Raw genomic sequence first — 13,256 nt, forward strand, 5'->3', positions numbered from 1 at the left:
TTGACCACGAGCCTCTCACCTCGGACTGACATCACTCACTCGTGCTTCCGCCATTTCTTGACTTATTTTACAGTTTTTTATCCTCTTGAGGTAACGTTTTGCAATGGTACAGCGGGTCATGTGGACTCATTCTTCAGAGGGAGGCAGCCATGTACCCTTGAACTCGAATCTTTTGATACGGTTTTTTTTTGCTCGCGGGTATTCAGCACATTCAATTATTCCCATTTTTTAAGGTCAATAGATTTCATTTGTTGCTTCACACATGATAAATGATGGATTTTTATTTTTCATTACACATTTAAGTCGTTAATTTTTTGTATCAGTCTATCAAATGTCGTAACTCTTTCTTATTGTCATCAGTTAAAGGTCGTTCTTTCATGAATGAAAAGAATAATAACAAGATAATTATCGATACGTTTAAAACTCATTTTTGAACTGATAATTTTTTGAATATTCTGGCATTGAAAAGTGAGAGGAAATCGATAAATTCAGCGAGAAACGGGAATCCCCGAATAGCGAAATTATGATAATTGCTGAATCGTAATATATTATTTATATGAATTAGCATTTCCGGCTTTTGAAGTCGAACCAAAAGAATGTCCGGTTCAGTCATTACGCTCATTACGCGCTTCATTACTCCATGTTGTAAGGATTAAAAGTAGATGGTAGTTATTGTCATGAAATTCAGGCATTTGAATGTGGATTGATAGATGCGCCGCAAGGGGCGCCTGCGCACGGTGCGCGCAGTGCTCCCGTCAGCTGATGATGACACATAGCCTTTATGATTCAACAAACAAGAGCATAGCAACAATTGCGGTTCGCTAATAACATTCGTCAATCAATTGTGGGGAAATAGTGATTAAAAGAGAATGGTACGGGCAAAATTTATTCATTGTTTTCATGTTCTTGTATTAAATAAAAATTGTATTGTTTTTATTGTAAGCACGGTCGTGTCAAAGTCAGGACGACAGCTGAGCAGGAAGCGATAAAAAAGGTGGAAAGAGCCAAGAAAGTCGCACAGTATAAAGCGGCAATCGACTTGGTCATCAATAAGGTTTGTCGAATAATAAGAGATTTACTTTACGATTTGTTGTAATCGTTCTGTGTTTGTTTATGAGCAGAGAAAAGAGAAAGTCTACGACGATGAGCTCCTGCTGGTCACTGAAAAAATGGTACTGCAAAATCCAGACATCAATTCTGTTTGGAACATCAGGAGAGAAGCTTTTCAATATCGAGAGTGGTGAGTTAGTAGTTATAGCAGTGTCAAAAAAAAAAGATAAATTTTCAGAAAAGTTACATTTCGAGTTTCCTCGAAAAATCATAAATATTTTTGCTTTGATTTTCTCAGGAAACGTGGAAATTTCAACCTGAAAATTCAATATCAATAAAAAATCCAATCACTATGACAGAATTCACTTAATTTTATTGATGAATGAGATTTTTATTATTCATAGGAGCCACGAGGAATATCTAGACCGTCTAAGAAAAGAATTAACTCTAACTGAAAGCTGTTTACGTGGCAATCCAAAATCCTACAGTGTCTGGCACCAACGATGCTGGATAATCGATCACCTACCGGAGCCAGATTGGCAAACAGAGTTGTCCCTGTGTGCAAAATGTCTTAATTTAGACGAGCGGAACTGTAAGGAAAAATCATAATTTTTCTCACATTCCTATCATAATGCGACGATTTATTCCAATTATAATTATAAAAAATTATTTTTGATAAGGCGTGGATTTTTACAGTTCACTGCTGGGACTACCGACAACACTTAGTAAAAAAGGCTGGTATTTCTGATGCCGAAGAGTTTGAATTCTCCACAACGAAAATCTACAATAATTTTTCTAATTATTCTTCCTGGCATTATCGAAGTAAAATTCTTTCGAAAATGTTTCCTGATGAGTCCGGAGAGCTACCTATTGTAGCCGATAAGCATAAAGAGGGTAAATTTAAATGTAATTCAAGTGGATTAATTTGAACATTAATAATATATTAAATTTCATCTATTCACTAGTCCAACTTGCGTGAAACTCTCGATTGAGTGAGATAGAAATCTTATAGAAATTTTCTTTCAGTCTTTATTTCAGTTTGAAAAAAACAATCCTATTAGATAAATACATGTTCAACTTGACCTCGTCACAACTGAATTGAATTTATTTTGTTTTTAGAACTGGATCTAGTCATGAATGCTACCTTCACTGATCCCAACGACTCAAGTGCCTGGTTCTATCAACGGTGGCTTCTAGACTATTCAAACCCTCAGCCAAATGCCCTTTGGCGAGTGAAAATAACTCCAAACAGAGCCACAATAATCTTTCACGGAGAGACGTCCTTGGAGTCCTCCAATCTCTCTTTAACAACAGATAATGGTCAAGTGAACGGTACCTGGAGTTCTTACAACGACGAGAAATTCTCGAAAATATGGACAGCCACATTCTCCGAACTGTTGGATTCCTCGTGTTCGAAAATTTTTATTAAATACGAGAATGAAAATTACAATCTTTTCAAGTCTGATAACGCTTGGTTCTACAAGTCGTCCCATTCACCAATAGATAAACATAATAAGGCTCAGTTGAAGGAGCAAATGGAGAACTACAAACAATTAAAAGAAATGGAGCCTAACAACAAGTGGGCTATTCTCACTGGAATCTTTCTCATGAAGAGTTATGATCTCGTAGAGTACCATGAGAAGATCTTGGAGGACCTGAGTGCCTTAATTAAAATCGATCATCTCAGGGCTAATTATTATACAGATATGAGTGAGTATTTATTTTTGACATGAATTGAGTTTTTTTGTATTCAAAATTGAGGTTTTCGAAGCACGTTCTGCAGATTAATAGAAACATCGAGGTTTTGAATTATCAATCGGATTCTATAAATTGCCATTTGAAATAAAAAATCAAAGCTATAACTTTACAATTTTCTATAATAATAATGATAAATTGAATATTCAGGTTGTTTTAATGAAATTATTATTTTACTTTACTTTTTTCAGGGAGTAAATGCATAATGGATTACGAGCTACATAATTTATGGAAAAACGAGAACGATACAGAGATAAATTCGACAGTAGATTTGTCGAATCGTAATCTAACGATTTTTTACAACGAGCAATATTTTGGTCTCTTCGAGGAGGTGAATCTTGGGACCAATCGACTGGGTAATTCCCTTCATCGTCTGGCAGTTTTGCAAGAGTGTAAAAAATTGTCGTTATCGAGCAACAGCTTAAAAAATCTTAAAGGCTTTCCGACTCTCCAAAACCTGGAGATCTTATCTTTACGCGACAATCAATTGACGTGCTTGGAAGAAGTTTTGGATTTAATTAAGCGACATAAGTTCGTTAAGCTCGACCTGCGAGGTAATCCCCTTTGTGAGCAGTCGGATATAATTGATAAATTATCGAAGGATAATCCAGATATTGAATTTACTACCGATTGATGTTTTTATAAAGTTAATTGACAGTAAACACTCTGCATTATTTAATTCTTCCAACTATTATGGTAGATATTAATTTCCTGATGGACGTTGTCAGATTGATTCACTGCGAAGCGCATTATGTAATCAGGCAGTACAATTTTTTCTTTGAATATTAATGGTTTTGAAAGTATGGACCAATATTATATTATATTCATACACGGGGATTCCCCTTATTCTTTCGTTCTCAGCCGAATCGAATTCTCCTCAGAAGTATGTTTTATGTTTTGGAATTAGTATCTTGTATTTCACATACCAGCATAGATGATTATGATATCAAGGATGATAATGCAGATTATTGTATCCGATAATGATATTGTCGATTTCACCAAGATTTTTATCTGTTCGTCAACCGAACTGTGTAATGATATCATCGGAATGATTTGTTCCAAGGCCCCATGAGTGAATTCCCGAAGAAATCCCTAAGTCAGATTATTCGGCATTGCACCAATGACGCAGTATACCCTTAGCAATTTTTCCAGAGTTGTTGTACGGCATGTCCTCGAGAAATTTCACGCCCCCCCGCAGTCTCATTCGATCTGGCAAATGTTTCTCAACCCAGCTCTCGATTTCCTCCTCCGTCACCTAAAGAAATAATTTCACAAAAATAATTTACTGAAAAAATAAAATTAATACCTCAACCAGCATTCCAAACGAACAATTGCTATTGATGAATTATTAGTAATTGACAGTATAAAGTAATTTAATGCCTAACATTAGGAATGAAATAATAATAAAGTGCCTGATATTTTCTGACTTACCCGGACATGAGGCTTTTTAACAATGAAAGCCATTGGGTGTTCTATGTCCTCGTCATGCAGCTTAGCAACAACAGCTACCTCAAGAACTCCAGGATGCTTCAGAATGCAATCCTCTACAACCCCAGCAGGAATATCAGCAACAAGATATCTGATCATTTCTTTCATTCTATCAACGAAGAAAAACTCTCCATCCTCGTTGTAGTACGCCAAATCCCCAGTACGATACCAACCCTCTGAATCAAGTGTTCTCTCCGAAGCTGCTGTATTCTTGTGATAAACTATCGACAAACCCGGAGTTCGGGCGCACAATTCTCCTGATTGATTGGGACTCATGATTGTCTCATCCTTAGAATTTATGAGCTTCACTTCAGTATTCTCAGCTGGTATACCACAGGAGGGACACTTGTGGTCTCTCATCGCATACGTAACAACACCGACTTCTGTTAAACCTGAGGGACCATTTCCAGGAAAATGTTTAATTATTGTTAAGTTAATGATCACAGTAATGCACACTAAGAAATTGGCTCAATAAATTCGTTCAATCACGTAATCTTCTTACCGTACGATTGCGACAGCCACGTCCGAGGGAATATGGCATGCAGATTCTTTTCTATTTCCGGCCTGATGTAGGACCCACAGTATCTTATGAAATTTATTTCAGAAAAATCAAAATCCTCGGGGTGTGATAACCGTGATATCATGTTCACGTGCTCCGACCCCAACATCATCCAGTTGATCTAAAGGAGAGAATCATTCAGTAAATGGAAAAATATTATAGAAAAACCTACGGCCTTCTTTAAGATCTTATTTAATTGCTTTTGGAACTTTATAAATGTTGACTCTTTTGTATAATTTATTAGTGGAACTGTTTCTGTAATTCTATTCGATCATATTATGCCCATATTTTCTTACGAGAATTAAATAAAAATGCAATAGAAAAATATCTGGAAAATATATGATCAGGAAATTCTGCAGAAAAATAATAATCTACTGACTTTTCTATTAAATCTGTCAAATCTGTTATATAAGTGATGCGAAAAACCATAGAATTTCGATAGAGTTCAAATGAGAATACAACGGAAGTTTTTATAGATATTCTTGGGATTTTTAATTTTTTTTTGTAGATGTTGATACCTTATATTTCTGAACGACTCTGCACATATTAGCTGCATTAATGTATTTGTGAATGACATAAGTTGAGCGATTCATTATTGCCCCCAAAGCACATATGACGACAACTGTCCAAGCAGGCTCAGTACACCATATTCCAATCCTCTCATGAAGCTCTTCCTCTGGGAGCCAGTGGACATCTCGCTTCAGTAATTTGTACGAATACTGAAATACTTTTGGTTGGCCACTCGAGCCTGAAGTAAAGAATAGAAACGCGGTATTTCCTTCAGAGGGAATATCCTCGCACTCGAAAGTAGCAACTTCCGTAGCACTCTGTTCATTCAGGATCTCCTCAAAGGACACAAATCCCGGGAGATTCCCAAAAACGATGATCTCGAATTTTTCATCATCACTTCTATTATGTTTCAGCATCCTGGGGGCCAGGCCCACTTCCGCGAAAACAACTTTCGGCTCGAGAGTTTCCACGAAATCGGAGATCAATTCTATAGTAAATTCATTCTACTATTTATTCTACTGTATTAGAAACTTTTACATAGAATTTCTAGAGCTTTCAATAAATTTTTAGAGCGCTCGCCCATTTTTTTATTTTCTTTAAATTAAAAGAAGAATTAAAAGAAAATTAAAGGGCACATATTTGAATTGAGCATTTTTATACTATTAATAAAAATAGAATTCCACATGATTACCGTCATCTACCCAATCGTGTGGATATGTATTCACGGTGCATCCGATGTAAAGACCAGCGAGAATAGGAATTACAGTGTTCTCGTGGTTGTCTCCGGCGATGGAGATGACATCACCACGTCCTATGCCCTTTTTCTTTAGCCACAGGGCACACCGTATGCTCCTCTCCATCATCTCACCGAAGGTATCCAATTTTCCAGTTGAAGAATCAATCTAATTGAATGGATCAGTCCCAATCATAAGTGGAAAAAAATAAATGGTCAAATTTATCCCGATTTTTAATCATTGTAACATCTTGTATTTCCACATCAAATAAAGCTTTACTAAATAAAAAATGGATTTCTGCATACCTGACCAACGAAACTTGGGGTCGCCTTCAAGCTCTGGAGTAGTCTCTTTCCCACTTGAAAATCATCATCCCGATATATTTTATTCGGGCCCTTCCAGACTCCATCTTCAAAACTCAGTTGCGGATATTTCTGGAGAAAATAATGCACAGAAAATCATAGAATCATGCAAAAAGAATGGGTTCTTCCCAGAAGAAATTACCTTAGACGCCGACTTCATCATCCTCTGAATGACTCTCTCCGGACAAATTATCGAGTACGACTATTCATGAATACTCTGTCGCCAATTGAATTATCCATAATCAACCCCTTCATCTTATTATAATCCGATTAGATAGAATATTCAGTGTCACTGCACTTGAAAATTGAGATATCATGAATGATGAGGTTGCACATCACGAACAGGAATTATTGATCAATGTCAATATTCAGCAAAATGATCGATATCAAAACACGTCAAAATGGAATTTTACGCTTTCTCCTTATCTGTTTACTGTGAAATGGATTCTATTCAATATTTTTGATACATTCTTTCCTCAATGCTGCCATCAATTATGATAACTCAATCAAAATCTTACTCTGCAGATTTTTCAATGATTTCCTTTGATGTGAAACAAAAAACTGAGACACAAACGACACTGATCTGTAATCAACCTGTTTTTATTCATGTATTTCTTGTTCTGATGGTTGTACACGTCGGCTTATACTTTCTTTCCGGTGGATGCATTAATATGATTATTTGATTTTTATCGAGGTCAATTCACCCATGATATCTTAATTAATCTACCAACGACTTTATTGAAAAAAGTAGAGGCATGATCAAGATCCAATTTTTCGAATCGTGCAAGGAATTAATCTAGCCATGACAGTAGGAGTATAAATTATCAAATTTAGTGTGTAAGTAATATCTTTAGGCAATTAGTGTCTATTGTTTCAAACTCCAGTAGTTTAATATCAATCGAAAAGCTGAAGATAGTTAATTATCTTAATCTGTCAAAATGCCGTATGCAATCTCGACATGCGAGTCATTTTGTATATATTCTATATATCAAGAGACATTATCTTAATAAATAAACTATCTAATCATAGTTCTGATACTTATTAGACTGAGGAAAATCCATGAAAAAACTTAATATTATTTCATTTTGCCTTCTTAATATTTTACAATCTAATAAAAATAACAAAGTTTTTACGGATAACTTTTGATTGAGTTGAAAATATCAGATTTTCAAAAATAATATTTCTCCCATTCCTATTCAAAAAGATTGATCTCTGAAGTCGTGAAATTACGTAACTCGAATTGCCCAGTTTGTTAAATACTGAGTGACTTCGAGAAATACTGACTGCAGGAGAAAACCTGAGTAGCTCCTTTTTATCCTAAATGCAATCAACCACGAAAGGACTCCTTAATAATTAAATAATTTTCGAGATGAAATGATAAACAATAAAAAGTTTACATTCTTTTAGCCATTTTTCGAGGACTATCCATAGATCTAAAGGGGATAGTAAAGTTTTTGTGATGACCATTTTGATAAAGTAGATCGAAAGATGCCAAGGACTTCCTAACAAAATTTGGCTGCCTCTCTTATTGTCCGAGTCAAAGTGACTTTACCACTTCGCTTTTAAGCTAACACTTTTCTTTCACTTATCGCTCTCGAGAACGATCCAGGCGTCATCAGCATTGAATTCCATAGAGTTCCTGGCAGAAGTGAGGATTGACCTGATGGACGACTTGACATTCTGCCCGATGTAGAAGTCGTGGCCCTCGTAGAGGTGCTGCTCGTAGATGTGCCGGTCCTCGTGTACAGCAGTTGAGAAGATGTAACGGAAGTCGTAGAAGATCTTGGTATAGGTGTCTGAGTCCATGAGTTTGTCCTGTCTGAAGAAGGACCAGCTGCCTTCGACGTTCCCCCGGACATTTGCTAGGTTCGGGGGGATAAATGCCTTGATGGAATATCCACTGAGCGTATCAGCATACTCAAAGGTATTCGCCGAATGAGCTGAACCTGTCCTCTGCCAGGTTGTGACCAGTTCCTGCCCCAGATGATACGCCACGTGAGCTGCACCGTTAACCCAAGGCTCTTCCTCGTATACCATGTGGCTGGCAATAATCGTCGCAATATCCAACATTGAGTCTTCAATATGCTTACGAGAGCACAATCCCAGGTTGTCAATGTGCACGTGCCCTCGCAAATCGTAGAGAATTGGTGTTGATACCCCGTTCATTTTTAGCGTTAAAAATTCAGATCGAATGGTTGAGGAATTTGATGCGCGGACTGAATGATCTTCCACTTCCACCACTTGGTCGCCACCGTTTTTTTAAAATAATTTTTATCAATTTATTTTGAGCTTTTCGGGCGATAATAGGGGACAATGGATGGCTTGGCAGGTTTACACTGTGTTTATGATTTGTGTTATCTATATCTTTATTTTTTCGCCAATGGCCGACATTTTCATAAAAGCTCATTCTTTTGTAATTCGCGATGTCCTTGAAACCCTTAAGCCTCACGCACATGTGTCATGTGACTTTCTGGAAGAGAGGGGGAACCGGCAAGAAAGCGGGAGGTGTACACCACGAGAGAGACTTATAAAGAATATGCCCCAAAATCCTAATTGAATGAGATAATTAGTCATTGCGATTATTGCCAGAGCAATAGAGGTGAATTGATTAAAGTGGTGAGTCTTTTCGTGATTTTCGATATTATTATTTACGTTTTTAAATCAAGAGGATATGAAGGGAATAGTGTCCAAGTAATACCTCTGTTTAGATTTTTCTTATTGCACCGGCCTAGTAAATCAATCGTCATGTGGATGAATACTTTAGTCGCGAAATGGTGATAGCAGATTAGACGAGTTATCTGTTCGATGAAGTTTTGGAAAGTATCTTTGGAATTTGGGGGATGAAGTGGTAAAGCGACATAATGAGGTTTTGTGGGTGCAGAATCGTCCAATAAAATAAGAAACAAGAAAAGAATAACTTGTTTTGTTGACAAAAAAAAACATTCCTATTTCAGATTATCCTCGTCGTATGCCCTAATTGGATCGTTGAAAACACTTTTTTGAAATTGTTGTCTTCCCTACAGTTTTTACGATTTCCTACTATAAATTAATAAAATTGAAAAATGTCTTAGGCTAGGAGAATAACATAATCATAAAATAATTTACAAGAAAAAGATCAGTAGCAATCAGATCGATGGAAAATTTTTAATTTCAGAATCAGGATGACGAAGTTTATTGGATCAGGAAGGGGAGGAAAAAAGCGGTTCGAGATTAGGAGTACAGACCACTGCCTGAAAGGCATTGGCAAACCAACAATTCGCCGTTTGGCCCGTCGTGGAGGTGTAAAAAGGATTTCTGAGTTGATTTATGAAGAAATACGAATGGTACTTAAAGCATTCCTGGAGAATGTCATTCAAACTGCCATGATTTATACTCAGCATGCCAAAAGGAAGCTAGTTTCACCACTTGATGTGGTGTACGCTCTCAAACATGTGGGGCGTCCCCTGTATGGATTCGAGGGATGATTGTGCATAATGAAGTACACTCCATTTTTTATTTATTCTTTTTCACTTTTTTACACTGACAGTATAATCATCCTTCTTAATTGAAGACCAATCATATTCTAGTTTAGAAAAATGTTGTTCAAACATTTGACTACTTTAATGAGCTTAGTTTAGTCCGGGGCAATTCCTATTACCCTTGAGGAGAACATTCTGAGAAACATGATGAGGACACATAGGAATGACTTTAAAAAATGTGTTAAAAAATTTGAATCCTGTACTGGGACATGTGCACTTGAAGGCAACCCATTAATCTATTAAACGGAAATGGATTACCTCGGGATGAGATTTTGGTCGAAAGCTTGTAGTAATAAATGGTGACGTTGTAAAAGAGTTGTTTTATTTGTACGCTTATTAATTTGTTGATTTTTAGTTCCTTCATTGATCAAAAAAATATTCATAAAATTCAAGCCTCTAAGGATTCTGCCATTTCCTCTCAAGACTCATCGTAAATCCTCAAAATATTCAAAATAACAACGAAAAATTTACAAGGAATAAACAAATAAACTTTATTTGCACAGAGTACAGGAATAATTTTAATTTAAACAGGCATGTAACGACAATGTTTGTGTAATTCTCGAATTCTCTAAAAATTCTCGATGTGGTCAACAATTCCTATAATTACTATCTTTATAATTAATAAATCCCAATTGTCCAAGTTTTGGAATTTTCAAACTCAATCAACCAAAATAGGCAAACAGCTAAATTAAGTCAACTCATCGTCCAAATTCCCTTTGAACTAGGAGCCCCAATCCGTATTTTTTAAAATATCTACAATTCTGCGTCATTTATATTAATCCAGTTCAAGACGATAGTAATCAATCATGGCTGCCATCTCTCTCATCAAATAAGCCACCAACGCAGGTTTCCTCACTTCTATTTCCTTGTACTCATCAGTGCCAACAATAAACGGGAGATTACGACTAATGAATTTGGCGACGTGCTTCTTAACGTTTGTTGCATTGTAGTTATCAGCAAGTTCCAGAGTGGAAACAGCATTATCGATAGTGACTCGTTCACAAAGGATTCTCTCACAGCGAACAATCAAGCCCTCAAGTGAATATCTGTCAGCAGCTATCAGGAGCTCCCCAACATTGTCCTTGCAGTTATCGAGAGTGTCCGTGTAAATGAACTGCAGCATTTTTCTGACAACTTCAGGCTTGATCCCCTCGATCTTGATCTCATTCGTTTGACGCTCTTTGAGGTCATGCTCGAACATCGCAGCAAACACAGGACTGCGAGTCTGCAGGAGAAGTTTGTGAACATGAAATTGCTTATCCTCAACAACGATCACGGCGTCCGAAAGCTTTGACTCCTGGAAGAGGATCCACATGTGGTCACGAAGTCGAAGGGGACAAGTCCCGGTGGTCTCAATTGTTAAATTACGAGGACCCCCCGTAAGGAAGATCCTGCAGGCCACCTGGATCGTGTCGTTCTTGACGTAGTTCAAGACGTTAGGTCACTGCAGATTTGAACAACTAGAAAGTATCAATCAATTCACAATCCTCATATTTATTATCATTATCTGAAAATACATTTTTCATAAATGTTAACAATAAGCCATGTAAAGGAAATCAATTCCTTGGATTCATAATATACTTTATCAGATCTTATAAGAATTCTTACATCTAGCTTCAATACACAATTATTATCATCACACCAGGACAAACAGAATCGGAACATTGTTATCCATGGCTTTAATGATTTTCTAAGTCACGCAAATACAATGGAAATAATTACTGAGAATGAAGAAATAGTACCTAATAATAAAAAACCTAATTTCGGCCAGGTTAACTGTATATTGGATCTGTTAGGGTAAGAACAGACATGGACGACAATTCCGTCGTCACTGACCACTAGTCGATCCTCCCTCCATTTCAGTGACCTTCTCCTTAACTTCAGTCACCTGGCCTCTAAGAAGATCCCGCAGGAGTTCTGTGTGGTTCTCCTCCAGGTGTTTATATCCAGTAGACTCAACGATCTCCACGAGATGATTATTTATGAACCCAATGACCTGAGCCTTGAGGTCTTTGGCGTGACACTTGTGAGCTTTTATGAGGGTTTCAGCAGCATTTTTGACTGTGAGTCTTTCGAAAAGAGTTGCCTCGCACATGGCCTTGAGCTCGATGAGGCTGAACTTGTCGGCAGCAGCCATCAGCTCGTCAGTCATTACCTCGATATTCTTGACGCCCCCAGTGTATATAAATTGCAGCATTCTCCTGAGGATCTCTGCACTGATTCCTTCCAGCTGCAGGTGAACGGGAACTTTAACCAATTCCTTTTTCTCTTTAGATTCATCGATCATCTGGCAAAGGATGGGGCTACGAGCAGCCAGGATCATTTTGTGCGTGTGAAAAATCTTCGTCTCAACGGTTATGGAACAATCAGTGAATTTCGACTGTTCAAAGCACAACCACAAGTCCTTCACCACTTGTGAGTCCCTCGATGTGATTTCACTGCAATTCTCTCCTGATTTTATCTCATAATCGAACTCACAGGAGATCCTCAGCTCGTCGTTGGTCAGGAGGTCCCCAGCGTTGGATAATACGTGATTTCGTTTTATGAAGTGCCTCCAGCCCACTGACATTCCACTCCTGAATTTTCTCTGTGCCCCCTTCATTCCAATCTTCTCCTTTGTTCCCGCCTTGACGATTGACAGCTGCAGGTGTAGCTGCACCTCTGTATTTCTTGTTGTCTTCAGCATGAGGTACAGGGAGAAGTATTCACTACATTCTCTGTCTCTCCCGCTGGGATACAGGTCCAGATACCACTTGTCTTTGTTATCAGCTCCTGTCGCGAATAATGAAGACTGAATGCTCTCCCCAGGCTCTTCTGTCAACTGGCTAAAGTCCTCGATCGTCCACTCCCAGGCTTCTTTCAAACGTTTCATATCTGTTCCCAGAATCTTCCGGATACCCTTCGGAGTTCTGTTCGTCTCTGGGGACATTCCCATTGGATTTCTCGTCCGCATTTTGAAGGATGAGGTTTTGTGGTACTCACTCATGGAAATAATGATGGATTTTGGGTTAAGAAAGGGTTTTGAGTGAAGAGTTGTCTTGCAACTATTATTTTTTAGTGATCGTCATGTGTTAGTATCGACAACTTTCAGTCAAAAGTCGCGAAACAGTTTCACCAACTTCGTGTGACAAGGAGTGATAACTCGGTCAATAGAGCAGATTCCTGTGCTGCCTTCTAGATTTAATTTCAGGACGGAATGGTACAGAAATTTTATTTTTATTGATAATTCCGTTATTACATTGGAGAATAAGTCTGAATAAGTGAGTCGCTCATAAAAATA

At 37.6% G+C, this 13,256-nt stretch overlaps 4 protein-coding genes and 1 long non-coding RNA gene across 5 annotated transcripts; 2 read left to right on the forward strand and 3 right to left on the reverse strand.

Moving 5' to 3' along the window:
* The first annotated feature begins 291 nt into the window (after positions 1 to 291).
* RabGGTa (Rab geranylgeranyltransferase subunit alpha) lies at positions 292 to 3,632 on the forward strand. Its single transcript, XM_011301206.1, has 7 exons — positions 292 to 872; positions 944 to 1,054; positions 1,122 to 1,240; positions 1,455 to 1,642; positions 1,747 to 1,944; positions 2,170 to 2,760; positions 2,997 to 3,632. Exons 1-7 carry the CDS (start codon positions 870 to 872, stop codon positions 3,437 to 3,439), a joined length of 1,653 nt encoding a protein of 550 aa, XP_011299508.1. The 5' UTR covers positions 292 to 869; the 3' UTR covers positions 3,440 to 3,632.
* Positions 3,633 to 3,728: 96 nt separating this feature from the next.
* LOC105264375 (4-coumarate--CoA ligase 1) lies at positions 3,729 to 6,718 on the reverse strand. The gene is made up of 7 exons (XM_011301207.1): positions 6,601 to 6,718; positions 6,402 to 6,530; positions 6,054 to 6,264; positions 5,371 to 5,849; positions 4,796 to 4,973; positions 4,237 to 4,685; positions 3,729 to 4,060 (listed from the first exon to the last, which is right to left on the reverse strand). The coding sequence occupies exons 1-7, from the start codon at positions 6,619 to 6,621 to the stop codon at positions 3,908 to 3,910; spliced, it is 1,620 nt and encodes a 539-aa protein (XP_011299509.1). The 5' UTR covers positions 6,622 to 6,718; the 3' UTR covers positions 3,729 to 3,907.
* A 2,234-nt stretch (positions 6,719 to 8,952) lies between these two features.
* On the forward strand, positions 8,953 to 10,291 carry LOC105264376 (uncharacterized). Its single transcript, XR_891989.1, has 2 exons — positions 8,953 to 9,074; positions 9,613 to 10,291. It is a non-coding gene; the product is annotated as an uncharacterized lncRNA (long non-coding RNA).
* A 276-nt stretch (positions 10,292 to 10,567) lies between these two features.
* LOC105264377 (speckle-type POZ protein A-like) lies at positions 10,568 to 11,305 on the reverse strand. Its single transcript, XM_011301208.1, has one exon. It carries the CDS (start codon positions 11,289 to 11,291, stop codon positions 10,752 to 10,754), a length of 540 nt encoding a protein of 179 aa, XP_011299510.1. The 5' UTR covers positions 11,292 to 11,305; the 3' UTR covers positions 10,568 to 10,751.
* A 147-nt stretch (positions 11,306 to 11,452) lies between these two features.
* On the reverse strand, positions 11,453 to 13,124 carry LOC105264378 (speckle-type POZ protein-like). Its single transcript, XM_011301209.1, has one exon. The coding sequence runs from the start codon at positions 12,960 to 12,962 to the stop codon at positions 11,805 to 11,807; it is 1,158 nt and encodes a 385-aa protein (XP_011299511.1). The 5' UTR covers positions 12,963 to 13,124; the 3' UTR covers positions 11,453 to 11,804.
* Between the last annotated feature and the right edge of the window lie 132 nt (positions 13,125 to 13,256).

The sequence above is a fragment of the Fopius arisanus genome, unplaced genomic scaffold, assembly GCF_000806365.1.
Source record: "Fopius arisanus strain USDA-PBARC FA_bdor unplaced genomic scaffold, ASM80636v1 scaffold00020, whole genome shotgun sequence".
Lineage (NCBI taxonomy): Eukaryota > Metazoa > Arthropoda > Insecta > Hymenoptera > Braconidae > Fopius > Fopius arisanus.